The 15,218-nt window shown below is 38.6% G+C and overlaps 1 protein-coding gene across 5 annotated transcripts in view; it reads left to right on the top strand.

Moving 5' to 3' along the window:
• Positions 1–15,218, top strand: part of SSH2 (slingshot protein phosphatase 2) — a 252,391-nt gene that overhangs the window by 156,700 nt on the left and 80,473 nt on the right. Inside the window, exon 1 of one of the 5 annotated variants that reach the window (XM_055402687.2) lies at positions 4,395–8,860. The exons of the other annotated variants lie outside the window; for them this stretch is intronic. Within the exon in view, the coding sequence (XP_055258662.2) occupies positions 8,838–8,860 (23 nt within the window). The 5' untranslated portion in view covers positions 4,395–8,837. Of the gene's footprint in view, positions 1–4,394; positions 8,861–15,218 lie in introns of those variants that run through there. 5 annotated transcript variants of the gene reach the window in all.

The raw sequence follows: 15,218 nt of genomic DNA, 5'->3' as shown, positions 1-15,218 counted from the left end.
ACTGCTTTTTATATTTGCTTTTATATCAGACCAAGAACTCTTGGTCCTTATATCTAATAGATATTTTAGTTGATTTTCTTGACTTTACTGAGTGGATGATTATATCATCTGTAAATGAGTTTTCTCTGAGTGTAACTCTTTGTTGCTTCAGCTTAGGCTTTGGTATGTTAAAGAGTAGCAATGCTCCTGGTCTTGTTTTCCATTGTAAAAGGGATGCTTTTTATGTCTTCTGAATAGATGTACTGTGTGCTGTAAGTTCCAGCGTAGATCACTTATCAAGCTGAGGGCATTTCCTACTATTCCTAATTTCAAATATTTTAAAATTAGATACAGATACTGAATTTGATTAGATGTTTTTTGGCCCTGTATTGAAAGGAAAATATTTCCCCCTTTCTTGGCAATGCAGTGACATAACTGAGTTGCAAAAGTTGAATCGTCCTTTAATGCTGTTTGCATTACTTGTTAACATACTGCTGGAATTGGTTTACTAATACTTTTAAGATTTTTTTCTCAGTTGAAGGTGGCTCAGCCTGTAGGTGGTGAAACTGATTGAAATTCAGGTCTGTTTCATTCCACACACTTTGTCCAGCTGGTATATGATCTGTTGAATGATTTAGGTATAGTCTCCCATCTTTTTCTAGCTCTAAAGCAATTCTTTAGCAGCAATTCTGTACTTTGAAAGCCTAGAACCAAGAGGTCCTACTCTGTTATAATTTTATGAAATTGTTTTGCCTTTACATTTTTTAACTTCTTTGTTCTATTTAATAAATGTGTTTAGCATCTTTGCTACTTTAAAATCTAGATTTCTCCTCTCAGAAATGGACAAAACATAGTTATAATAATTGGTAATTCAGTTACTGAAGCCACACATTCATTTATGATTTAAGAGCTTTTTATCTCTGGTTGGTGGGTAAAGAGACTAATAATAATGTTGATAGTTTTTAAAGACATGAGATGTCTCTTTGATTTTAAATCAATACCATTTTCATAATTGTTTCTGATCCTTAAATAAGTAGGTAATATAGCTTTAAAAGGTAAAATATTGTGTAAAGTGTGATCTTAAGTTTGCGTCAAGTTTATTAATCTCCTAGTGTTATGGTCTTCAAATACAAAGGAGAAGTTAATTTTCCATTGTCAGAGTAAAAGGTACATTTGTGTTTTTATTAGTAGTAATAACTTTGTGTGACTTTACCCACACTTAGGCTGCTTTGAAGTAAGTAGAGCAATAATTGGCTTGGAACAGAGCGGGAGAAAGCCCTCAACTGTGGCCACTAACTGCATAAAGAAGATGAGCAGGAATAGTGAGGTCGTGATGCACTCAAGTCAAGATTTCTTTGATAAAGTCTTAATGAATTTTTTTTTCTAAATTACTGTTCTTCAGATTGTGTGCTCACTTGTAATCACTCCTGAAATGGGGCAATTTCTGTAGGTTTACAGAGAAACCATTGCCCAAAGCCAGATAATTAAGGATGTTGTCATTTTCTGGCTCCAAGAGCTGTTGGATCTTGGAGTAATAGAAGGGCTAAACTGCAGATCCTCTTGCACTGTCCCTTCTTGGGTTTCTCCAGTAAATGTAAATCTTCTTAATTACCATATGTAAAATTGCCTTGGGGCTAAAGAATAGTGGTGTAGATGCTATCACATAATGTTTCTGAATTCCTACGTGTGTGCGTGCTCAGTCGTGTCTGATTCTTTGCGACCTGTAGCCCGCCAGGCTCCTCTGTCCATGGGATTATCCACGCAAGAATACTGGAGTGGGTGGCCATTTCCTGCTCCAGGAGATCTTCCCCACCCAGGGATCGAAAGAACCACCATGTCTTGCATTGGTCGGTGAATTCTTTACTACTGAACCACCTGGGAAGCCCTTCTGAATTCCTAAGATGAAAGCAAATTAATAATAATAATTAGTATCCTAACTACTTTCAGATAGAGTTAGCTTTGCATTGTTAGAATTATACAGGATGTTGCTTCCACTAACATAATTAGGTTTAACTTGAAGAAATATGCTAAAAGCATCAAGACGTTTTTAGGTGTTCCTGTGATTTGGAAAGGATGTAGTAAATGGTTTATAAATAGATTGCTAGTACTGCACACCAAAGGGCTTATTTGGGCTCACTTCCTTTTTGCAGGTTGTGGGAATTTGGCCACTCTTGTTTTCTGCATTAATCTGTTTTCAGAGGGCTGTGACCCTTCTTTTAGTCACCTGAGGGATTTGGCATTAGTTGTGTGTCTGTTAAAACTACAGAATCCAGAGGCTTGAATTACTCTCCAGTAAAGAGAAACCTCAGTGTTAGCCTGTACTAGAGTAGGGTTTTTTTTTTTTAATTGTAAGTACAGTTATAGAAGACACAGAATTATTAGTTTTTTTTTGATAATGACTTTTTTTGAAATGGTTCAAATTGTTGCTTATGTTTTTGGGGGGAGTAATATCTGCCTCATTTCATTAGGGCTAGGGCTAGAGATAGTTAATAAGAAAGAAAAATAAAAATTTCAGTTATGATTGTTATTTTCATCATTTGTACTTAATGTTTACTGACAAAGATTCATGTGGCCATTCATGATCCATAACAGCGTATTTCAAGCCCTAACAATTCTAATTGTGGACTTCACATTGCTTGTCTTCAGTGGTATCTGTATTCTTAAAACTTAATGCCACAGACAGGCCTGTTTACAACCTAAGAAATGTCAACAATTAAGGCTGAACAGGTTTATGAGCTTAGCTTCTTAGTTGCGTGTCTCATCTTTGTTCTTTAAATTTTGTATAATAAAAGCCAGTTGATCTTTGTAAGGAATGAATTGAATATGAGTATTTCTCATTTTTCTTCACTGATTTTAAATATGTATCACTTATAACATAGAGCTCTTAAGAGAGATGTCATTTCTTTGGAACTCTCCTCTGTTCCAGGCATCTTTAAATTACTGTGTTTTTCTCAAAGTTAATATATCCAGTTCTTATGAACACCAAAAAAATTTTAATTTGCTATTATTATATCATCTTTATTTGGGGGGAAAATTTAGCTTGAGAAGTTGGAACATCTATGAGGTAATGTGAATTCTCAGTGTCAGTTTTTCTTCCTAGGAGGGAAGACAGTGTATGAAACTGAACGTTTTGGTCATCCCTTTGACCAGATTTGGTGTAGATCATTTCATCAACCCCATCTCTGTGATGCTCATTCCTCCCCAATGAAGTTTCACCCTCAATTCTTAAAGTACCCCTTTTATTAAATATTCTATTTAGAAACTCTGAAAATGTGTCTTGGATCACTCATTCAGTGTCTTGTCACTTGTTATTGTGGCTGATATTAATAGTCTGGTGTGTGGAATGAAACAGACCTGAATTTCAATCAGTTTCACCACCTACAGGCTGAGCGACCTTCAACTTATAACCACCATGAAACTTGGTTTCCTCGTCAATAAAATGGAGCTTATAGTGTCTATTAATATTAATTAAAAGGAGATCAGTCCTGGATGTTCATTGGAAGGACTGATGCTAAAGCTGAAGCTCCAATGCTTTGGCCACCTCATGCGAAGAGTTGACTCACTGGAAAAGACTCTGATCCTGGGAGGGATTGGGGGCAGGAGGAGAAGGGACGACAGAGAATGAGATGGCTGGATGGCATCACCGACTCGATGGAGGTGAGTTTGAGTGAACTCCGGGAGTTGGTGATGGACAGGAAGGCCTGGCGCGTGCTGTGATTCATGGGGTCGGACACGACTGAGCGACTGGACTGAACTGAACTGAACTGTATGTAGTTAATTGGGCTTCCCAAGTGGCGCTAGTGGTAAAGAACCCACCTGCCAATGCAGAGGACGTAAGAGATCGGGTTCGATCCCTTGGTCGGGAAGATCCCCTGGAGAAAGAAATGGTAACCCACTCAAGTATTCTTGCCTGGAGAATCCCATGGACAGAGGAGCCTGGCAGGCTACAGTCCATGGGGTCACAAAGAGTCAGACACGACCAAAGCAACTTAGCATGAAATGTAGTTAATTTAATTAAGTGTAATAAACACTCAGTAAAGTTATGACCAACCTTGATAGTATATTAAAAAGCAGAGACATTACTTTGCCAACCAAGGTCCGTCTAGTCAAGGCAATGGTTTTTCCCGTGGTCATGTATGGATGTGAGAGTTGGACTGTGAAGAAGGCTGATCGCCGAAGAATCGATGCTTTTGAACTGTGGTGTTGGAGAAGACTCTTGAGAGTCCCTTATACTGCAAGGAGATCCAACCAGTCCATTCTAAAGGAGATCAATCCTGGATGTTCATTGGAGGGACTGATGCTAAAGCTGAAACTGCAATACTTTGGCCACCTCATGCGATGAGTTGACTCACTGGAAAAGACTCTGATGCTGGGAAAGGTTGGGAGCGGGAGGAGAAGGGGACGACCAAGAATGAGATGGCTGGATGGCATCACCGACTCTGTGGACATGAGTTTGAGTGTACTCCGGGAGTTGGTGATGGACAGGGAGGCCTGGCGTGCTGTGATTCATGGGGTCGCGGAAAGTCGGACACAACTGAGCGACTGAACTGAACTGAACTGAAATGACAGCTAATATTTTTGCCCTTTTGAACATGAACCAGAGTATAGGAGAATTAGAGTGGTACGACAGCCTGGTAGGAGAAATTCCATCATTTGCATCATTGTCATATTCTGGGCAAAGGGTGGGAGATACAAAGAAATACAAGATGTGGTTCCTGTGGCCATGATACTCAGTCTGTTGAGAGATGTAAGACAGATTAATTAAAAGATAAATAAGAACACAATTCAGCTAAGTGCCAGACAAATGGTGCAATTGGTGCTCTAAGTATTCAAAGGACAAAAAGTTATTGTGAGGCGATTAGTAAAGACTTTATGGTAGGATTTGACTTCTGACCTTTATTTCTGGCCCTCTTACATGTCTTGATTAGTATAAGCAGGGGTAAAGGGTACTTGAGCCGTGAGAGAAAAGGAAGACTGATGTAGCAGATGTCACAGCCATAAAGAGTCAGTGAATGACTGCTGTTAATCATTTGTGATAGGAAGGAGAAATCCAGAAAGACTTTTGTAAAGACCGATCATGCTCTTTAGAAAATAGCTCTGAGCATATTTTGGATATATCATGTGGGCAGAATTTTAATCAAGTTTTTATCGAGTACCCACAGACTACACAGCACAGTAACCAGCATTTGCAGATTCTACATAGCTTATTTAGGAAGGCTGCCAATTTTACAAAGACTGTTGTTGAATCAGTACCAGTGGCTGGGAGCACACTGTGAAATCCCCATAGGCAGCATGAGAACAGAAATCGTGAAACTATCTGCTAGTGGTTTTATGGTTAAAAAGAAAGGAAGAATGGAAGAGGGGAGGAAAGAAACACATTCAAGTAACCCGAAGCAAAACCTCATTCCCTGCTTTCTCCAGGTGCCGAGCTCTAGATATGGTTACATCAGCACCATGTGGTAGGCAGGGTGGTTCCCATTGGCACAGAGAGAGGGCTTGTGATATTTACAGTGGAGTGAGCTATAGGGGGAAGGGTGTGCTGATTTTGTTCTTAATGGCTTGGCTACCAGTTTAATGGCCTGGTTGTCAATTAATGGTTCGTCTTATTTAGCGTTCTGTAAGCAATGTACAGCTCCTTAGTTTTAAGTATACATAGAAACCATCCAGTGGACAGGGGACTCTTTTACACATATATAAGTAAGCCTATGATCAAACATCGATTATTAAAGACCAAGTCTCATCACCAGGAAACATTTTTCCTATTTCTTTAATTTTGTATCTATATGAGATGATAGATGTTCACTAAACTTATTGTGATAATCATTTCATGATTTAAGTCCAGTCATCATGCTGTACAGTATGTCAATTATATCTCAATAAAACTGGAAAAAAAACTAAAAATAAAGACCAAGAACTGTATAAATGCCAGTTTAGTAATACTGATTCAAAGAAGAGTTACTGCAGCTACTGAAAATTTAGCAGATTGTGCCTTGTTATACTTTCCTGCACTGAGAGAAATGGCAAACTGAGACTGTATATATTTCCATTTAGTGATTCTAGCTAAATGAATTTAAACCCAGTGTAATTTTTTTCCCCAAAGTTAGAGAAACACTGACGATTGTAGACTGGCTTGTTATGATTTCTCTACAGATTGAAATCTGCTGTTTAGTCTTACTTTATTTCATACCTCCTTGGAAATATATTTGAGCACATCTGTTGAGAACCTACCTTAGTCTTGGCTGTTAATGAGTTTGGGGTCTGTTCACTTTTGTGTCTCACCTGTGGTCCATCTCAGTTATGATGGAAGTCCACTGTGCTCACACTACAGGACGTCTTCATTGCCATTTTAGACACTTGGAGAAGTTCTCAGCAAGGCCGTATGCCTTTTAGTCAGAAAATGATGGTGTCGTAAGAATGTTTACGATGCTTATTAAAGAAATGACAACACTTAATCTCTCCCTCAATTAAAGTCAGTATCAACCAGAAAATATTGAATATCAGTGCTCTTCTTTATGGCAGTCTTGCAAGTCAGTTTGGGGACATTTTTCAAAGGGAGAATCTCTGTGCTTTAAAAACTTGCCTACCTTATACACTGTAAAGTTGATAATATCTCATTCTTTACCACCCACTCAGCTTAAAAGTGAACTTGTTCTGAGTGAGTGATTTTCTTAATGGAACTGGTCTTACTGGTACTTAAAATCAACAAAGCAAAAGTATTGGCTATTTTTTTAATATTGCAGATAATGCATGCTTATGATAGAAAAATCAGAAATCCTCCTCTCCTCAAAAAGCATTACCTTTATTCTTATTTTCCGAAGATGTTTACTGTTCTGTTAATATCCACAATTTTCTCTGTATGTATATCCTTTTAAAAATGGGATTGTCTTCTATCATCTGCTTTGTAATCTGTTTTGTTTTTTTTCACTAAGCATATTGGGCACATCCTGCCATTGTCCTCAAATGCGTTTCTTTCATATCCTTTCTGAGAGTTATTTGTTTTCCATAGAACTGAATTCTGCCCTATTGTTGCACATTCTGATTGTGTTCAGGGTTTTTTTGCAGTTATAAACAAAGCCTCACTGAATGAATATCCTTGTGTCTAAATCTTCGCACATGTCCCTGAAGGAAATACCCTAAAATTCAGTTCTGGGATTGCCAGACCAAAGGGTATACAAATCTCTAGAACTTTTGGTACAGACTGCCAATTTGCTCACCAAAAATGTTGTACCTGTCTATAATTTTAGTAATTGTACCTCCAGCAATTTAGTAATTCATTTTCATAGTGCTCCTGAAATAATAAAAAGTAAAATCAAGGTAGAAGCAATTTTATCCTTCAATTCATCTGACGCAGGAAAATTGATCCTTGTTTGTCTTTCCTATCAGGAATCGCTTTCATACCCAGTCACTGATGGAAAATAATTTGTAAGGTATTTGAATAGAACTTGCCAGAAGGTGAAATAATAGTACATTGATAGGAGGGAAAACACCATCCATAGATGGTGTTGCATATACATGTAGTGTTTGTGAATTTAGGTTTGCACCCCATGTTGTTGTTTTTATTCTAAAATCATCACCATTTTTGATTTAGGGATTTTTGAGCCAAAAGATAACTGACTGACGTAGGGTCCTGCAGCAAATTAACCTTGAACAGCATTTCATTTGTTTTCTGTTTAGAAAGTGTTTCGTGGCATTGAGATTTCTTAAAGTTCTGTCTTACTAAGGATTGCTGCTGCTGTTCTGTTGTTCAGTTGCTCAGTCGTGTCCAAATCTTTGCAACCCTATGGACTGCAGCATGCCAGGCTTCCCTGTCCTTTACTATCTCCCCAAGTTTGCTTAAATTCATGTCAATGATGCCATCCAACCATCTAAAAAAATGATCATATATATTAGTTTGTTAGTGCTTGTAACTAGTGAAGTTAGAATTTCCTCATCTGGTTTGTAAAAGCTAGTGTATATTTCTCAGAGTTGGAGAGAGAAACTTTTTAGGGAACAAGCTATTTAAAATCTTGAAGAAAAAAAAAGTTTTCCTCTTTAAGGCTTTTTGAGTATTGAATATAGGAGAAAAGAGAAGAGTTGTATGCATTTTCTAAAGCTCTTAAAGAATCTTACTTTGAATGTCTGTGCAGATCTAAACAGTATCCAGAAGGGCTTCTGGCGGACTTACAGAAAAAAAGATGGGAAGGAGAAAGGAATGTTAGAACGCAGGCCACACTTGCCTGCTGGATTCATTAGCATTGGTTACCTGCCTCTATTTGAAACTGAGCTCTCTCCTTAATGAAGGTGTGTGTTTAAATCACAGGCAGAGAAAGTTTTGGGGTGAAGTTTCACTGTTTTGTAGTGGCAGCAGTCCTGGACATGCTGCTGGAACACAGAGGATGAGTTCAGCACCTTCTCTACAGATGGTATCTCTGCCCACAGCTCTTCTCTTTTACATAGCGAGCCTTTGTTCACTGGAGAGTGGACGTCTGTGGATTGGTCAGTCCAACGCCTGTCGGAGACTGAAGGTGACTGATAAGGAGTCCAAAGGTCATAATGGACCAGTATGGGATCAGTCTGGCTTTAAGGAGAAAAAGGGAGGCATCAAAAATTGAATTGCCTTGTGGGAAATGTTCAGTTCGTCACCTTTCAGCTTCAATCAAAGAAAAGCCACCAGCTGTCTCTCAGTCCGAAGGAGCAGGAGAGAAACAAAACGTTATTTAAAGGGTGTGATTTAATTGAACTGGATTGTGTTAGGGCTTTCACCCCAGAGACGATTTCTGTAGTGCTGTCACTCTGCTCTGCGTACTGTGAGCCAGCAGATAAACAGATCAAAAACTGAAGGTAGTCTGCAGTCACTCGGGTCTTTTGTTGGATTCAGAATGAAACGTCAGATGAGCTTCAGGTATTTCACTTGCTAACATCACCATTTGAACATGATGGGTCACAAAATCGGAAAGGCAAATAATATTTGCATTTCTAATTTGGTCTGCTGCTTTTTAATTAAATTGGCTTTTACTCGGTATTTTGCTAACTTCAGAATTCAGATACTACAAATAGGTGATCACCAACCTAGTTAAAAGTCTGCTGCTGCTGCTGCTGAGTCACTTCAGTCGTGTCCGACTCTGTGCGACCCCATAGACGGCAGCCCACCAGGCTCCCCCATCCCTGGGATTCTCAAGGCAAGAACACTGGAGTAGGTTGCCATTTCCTTCTCCAATGCATGAAAGTGAAAAGTGAAAGTGAAGTCGCTCCGTGGTGTCCGACTCTTAGCGACCCTGTGGACTGCAGCCTACCAGGCTCCTCCATCCATGGGATTTTCCAGGCAAGAGTACTGGAGTGGGGTGCCATTGCCTTCTCCAAATTAAAAGTCTGCTTGTTAATAATTGTCCTTTAAGTTAGCAGTGGTCTTTGTATGCAGTCATTGAGGTTGTAAGCTATTGTCCTTGTCCTCTAGTCTAGTGGAAAGACTGCGATTGGAACTAGCTACATAATTTGCAGGGCCCAGCAGCTAATGAAAATAGGGGGCCCCCTGTTCAAAAAGCATCAGAGCATTGAATCAAGTGCAAGGCCCTTTTAAGCACCGACTTAATGTGGCTGCACAAGTCACACATCCATGAAATGGGCTGTGACCTTGGGTATGAAATTAAATAGACTCACAGTTGGTCAGAACTTTGCTACTTATTCCACTTGCTACCTATTCTTTGCTACTAATTTGTGTCTTTCTAAACCTGTTCCGCTTTCCATTTTCTATCTTCCTTTTCTTTCTTTTCCTGTTCTGTTCCATCCTCTCACCAAAGTCGGAGAACTTGCAGAAAGAATTGGGAGTACGTATACTCTGTCTGTAGTCCATGTGAACACATTCTGTAATACTATTTCCTTCCATTTTGCTGGTGAAACAAACAAGATTAGAATTTTCTCTAAGGGAAGGTAATCGATTTAACTAAAATTAAATGTTCTGTGTTAAAATTTAAAAAGTGCTTTCATAATTAACATTTGATTCAAACAATTACACTTTTGAGGTACCACCCCCTCACACACGTTTTATATCAGTAGATCAGAAAAGTAAGCTTCAGAGAGGTTGAGAGATTTTTTTCAAGGTCAGCCAGCTGGTAAGTGAGATTCCAGTCCATCCTTCTCATGTGGTGCTTCCTTACTACTTCATTCTGCCTCTGCAGTTCTGCAAGACCAGGGGTTAGGTAACAGAGTAACTTACTTTCTCCAAATTGATCTGATTTACAGAATTTTCTGCCAGTTTTCCAAAAATAACTGCTGAGATATAATCATTAATATTTGCAACAAGTTTTTACTTCTTTTATTGCCTATAACCCTTTGAAGTAATATTTTTGCATCATTTTAAAGGAAAGACATTGATGTTCAAAGAGATTAAATGACTTGTTCAGGTTATGTAACTAATATTAAATTCAAGAGCAGTGACTAACATCCAAGTCTTGTTTATATCTCATGCTTTTTTACTGTGCTGTATTTGCCTCTGATTAATTTTGTATCTCTACTTGGCAAATACCTGTTCATTCATGTATTGATTACCTACAATGTTCTAGGCACTGGGAATGATCCAAAAAGACTGACTCTCAGCTCTTAGAACTTACATTCCAGAATGTAAATAAACTATTGTAAATAATCAGCTTATGATACAGCTATAAAGAAAAAGTAAAGCAAAACAAAAAATGAAAAGTAACCTGAAAGGAGTGCTGCTTTAGAGAAAATGGTCAGTAAACTGATAAAATTTTGAGCCGCAAATTAAAGGGTAGACATTTGGTATAAATAAATAAAATAATTTCTTAGGTATGACAGGCAATCTAAATAAACAATATGTGGCAACTTTATTTATGGACATAATAGGAACAGATAAAGATTGTTAACTTAAACACTAGCCTTCATGATAGTTATACCTTGCCTTTAATCCTCTCTCCCATGTAGCATGGATTCTAAAATGATGAGATCAAAAAAAACTAGTCATTTCCTTCATGCTGAGTCACGAGCGCATAAAGCAATGTTTAATGTATTAGTGATGTTGGATTGTTCACACTGTTAGAATATAAGGACTGTCATGGCATGCTGCATGAAATAGCATGCTCTGGGTAGCTATTAAAAAGTTCCAGAGTATCCAGCAGGTTTCGTTCATTCGTTCAGTCACTCAGTCGTGTCCGACTCTTTGTGACCCCGTGGACTGTAGCCTGCCAGGCTTCTCCGTCCATGGGATTCTCCAGGCAAGAATACTGGAGTGGGTTACCATCTCCTTCTCCAGGGGATCTTCCCGACCCAGGGATCGAATCCGGGTCTCCCGCATTGGAGGCAGACGCTTTAACCTCTGAGCCACCAGGGAAGGAAATGCAAAACTTCACTGGTCAGATTTGACTTTAATGAATTTCAAAATCTTGTCCAAAATCTTCTACTGTGCTGAAATCCTTTTGTATCTGGTACTGCAGGGCTTCAGTAGGTAAACTTCAGCGTAATGCTTGGGAATCTTTGTGATATAAGTAAGTTGGTTGTAGAGGGATTTCCAGAGGCAAGGAGGCAGCGTTATAGGGCAGGTAAGAGGGTATTTTCATAGGATTTGCCTGTTGTGTGCTTTAGAATGGCAGGAGCCCAAAGTATTATATTAATAGAAGACCCTTAGAAAATCCCAGCCTTATCTATTCATGTGGGTTTCCTGTGGCTTCAAAGTTAAATCCAGGCACCAGTCATTCAGTGTTTGCCTCTTGTTAAAGCCGAGTTGTTATCTGCTAAAAGATGACAGGGTGGGAGGTGGATACTCTTGATTCCCAATTGCCCATCTCTTCAGGGCAACTATTAATGAAGTTTCTTTTAATCCAGAGTTTTAGACTAAGTTCATGAATACAATGAAATCACTTGAAAAAACGAATCTGTAGATCAATGATTAGTACATTTATTTCTCTTCAGGAAAAAGCCATAGTTTTCACTGAATCCTCAAAGGAATGTAATGACCTTGCCCTCACCCCAAATTAAGAGCCTGAAGTAGATTGTAGGCATTTGACTTAGAAATTAAGTAAGGTGTTTTTAAGCTATTTAACCTTACCAGTGAAATTCATTTATCCATTTTTAAACAAACACTCATAATTTTCCCACAGTGAAAGACTTTGACCTACCATTTTCTCCCTATTGAGGGTTATGCAGCCTTTTGAATTCTCTCTCTCTGATAATCTTGGAGTAGATAATCTAAGAATGGTATTTGCTTAAACAAAACTTGGAGTATTGCTATAAAGACTGAATGTTTGTATTCTTCAGCAAATAGTCACAACCTATTTGGTGAGTAAACAGAGAAGCCGTGTTGGTGTACAATATTTCTGGTCCTTTGCACTCTGTCTAGGAAGGCAGAAATGACTTAAAGTTGTTGCTTTGAAGGAAAGTTGTCAGAAGAATTAGGAGAATTTCTAAATACATTTAATCCAGATACTTATTAAATTATAAAGAGCTTGTTGAGAGGTTTGAGGACCGCTGCCCTGGGCTTAGATATTTAGTGGAATGAGTGTGCTGTTTGTGTTGTGTTCTGAGGGTCAAGAATTCGCCAACCCATTAAACCATTCTTTGCTATTAATGCCAGTTTCCACAGCCTACAATGTATAGTTATGAATTCTTAGAACTGTGAGCAATCAAATGTTATGTGGCATATTTGTTTTTTTGCCATCTCACGCTATTTATTTATTTAGGCCTTAATTCAGTGCATCTTTGCTGTGGCCAAAAAAAAAAATCTGCATTTTGCATGTAAAGCCACGGGAAAATTGAGATCAGTTTCTCTCTCTTAGAAATTAAACACCCTTTAGAAATGAAACTATTTATTTAAATCTTAGTATTTTTTCCTCCAAAAGGATTATTTCCATGTCAGTTGAAGGACTGATGCTAAAGCTAAAACTGCAATACTTTGGCCACCTCATGCGACGAGCTGACTCACTGGAAAAGACTCTGATGTTGGGAAAGGTTGGGGGCGGGAGGAGAAGGGGACGACAGAGAATGAGGTGACTGGATGGCATCACCGACTCTGTGGACATGAGTTTGAGTGAACTCTGGGAGTTGGTGATAGACAGGGAGGCCTGGCGTGCTGTGATTCATGGGGTCGCGGAGAGTCGGACACAACTGAGCGACTGAACTGAACTGAGAATATTTAAATGCAGCTATTTTTCATTGAGTAGGATTTTAATGCAGAGGAAACAAGAATAGAGTTTTTTCACAATTCACCCTATTTAAAATATTAAATATGTATCTTTTGTTGCTTTTAGTTTAGAAGTATATACTAGAAAATGAATATACAAATATGGTATATAAGCTGTATGTTTGTTTTCTCTTTACTGACTGTTCTTTAAATATGTCACTGTAGAAATGTTCAAATGTGTATGAAGAGAAAATACATTCTAAATGTTGCCTTTTTAGCATTGACCATGAAACTGAAAAAAAATGTAGGCCTCTTCAGTGACACTAAAAACTTTGGGAAAACATCCAGCATCTGCTTATCTTTCCTGCAGTGGAAATGTTCATAATTGCAATGTGCAGTTTCCTTTGAATCAAAATAAATAGATTTCTATTTGTTATACTTACATTTCAGAAGCATGTTTACTGAATTCTTTAATTTTTTTCCCTGACAGTTGGGGAGGTACTAAAAACATCTGATTGTTATTAGGGTCTTCTTAGCTTTCTTTCAAGGGCAGTTGTGTTTTTCTTTAAGATATTTTCCTAAGGCTCTTTGTTTTGATTCCAGGTTTAGGGTCCCCTTATAGAATATGTCCACCCAAGCAGATTCCTCTGTTACCTGCATTACCGTGTCCCTGACACAGTTCAACACAATCTTTACTATAAAATCCCTGTTCCATAAGCTTTCTTTTTAAATACACAAGTCAGTTTTGTCCCTGTTTGGTTCTTTCTTTCCTGGATGATGGTCTAAGAAGCTGTCAGCTAGACCCTGCTGGAGGACTATACCAGGCAGACCCTGGTGTTTTTGACACCAGGGAATTCCCAGGTTGAAACCTATTTGTTCCAGTTCCCAGGAGAACAAGCGGCTCCTGGAATATTTTACCCTCTTGACCTAGACAGCTCTTTGGCTGAGGCATGGTGACCAGTCCTGTCTAGTGAGTTACCTTTGCTTTAGTCGTGACTACGGTGAAGTTATGTATGGTAGAGATTGTTCTAGAGGTTATATACTAGAGGTTATACTTCTGTTCACAGTGAAGTAAAATTCAGCATTGGTTGTTCTGTTGGTTTCCAAGAAATGCATGCATCAATACAAGGTTGTTTTTGTGTGTGTCTTTCCCCCTCAGCTGAGGAAATAACCCCACTGTTGTGACCCTAAGCCTAGGACTGAGTCTCCTATCTTTAGTGGGGCATGCATACCTTGTCTAAATATAGCGAGGTGTGGACTTGGCTGATATGGAAAGAGACAGTAGAATGACCTTAGCTGGTCTTCATTACTAGTGTTACAATTATATTTAAAGAAACAGAACTATTCTGGTTCTGCCTATAGGTAAAGATGCTTTTTCCAGCTGCTCAGCTTCCTTGGGTAAAAAGTTTTATGCACTAAACCAAAAAATTTGTTTTAAAAGCTGAAGTGAATCACTTCAGAAAGAAACCAGGAGTTCATTCCACATGAAAACATGCCTAAGGGGCGGTTTCCTTTTCTATTTCATTGACCAAAACTTAACATTTCTTCAGAGTTTCAAAGATAAAGCCTCAGCTTCATGTAGTTTAGGATAATAACTTGTCTGTATATAATTCGGACAGTTTTTAACTTTCTAGAAACCTTGCACAAACTTTCTGTCAACTAGTGACGAAAGTTTGTGCATCTTTTCATCCTTTTCTTTTTTAATTGATCAACACTCGAATAGGGGAGGGATAGGGATTCCATTTGAAGAAAAATTTTCCAGTGGAAGCAGGAATCCAGTGAACAGATTAACTATTTGGTAACTAAGAAGGAGAAGCCTATAGGATTTAACGTCATATTAAAAAGCAGAGACACTACTTTGCCAACCAAGGTCTGTCTAGTCAAGACTATGGTTTTTCCAGTGGTCATGTATGGATGTGAGAGTTGGACTGTGAAGAAAGCTGATCGCCGAAGAATTAATGCTTTTGAACTGTGGTGTTGGAGAAGACTCTTGAGAGTCCCTTGGACTGCAAGGAGATCCAACCAGTCCATTCTAAAGGAGATCAGTCCTGGGTGTTCATTGGAAGGACTGATGCTAAAGCTGAAGCTCCAATACTTTGGCCACCTCATGTGAAGAGTTGACTCACTGGAA

The sequence above is a fragment of the Moschus berezovskii genome, chromosome 20 (assembly GCF_049115385.1).
Source record: "Moschus berezovskii isolate FMDL1 chromosome 20, NW_MosBer_1.0, whole genome shotgun sequence".
NCBI lineage: Eukaryota > Metazoa > Chordata > Mammalia > Artiodactyla > Moschidae > Moschus > Moschus berezovskii.
Note: the sequence above shows the minus strand (reverse complement) of the source record. Positions and strands in the feature narration are given on the sequence as shown.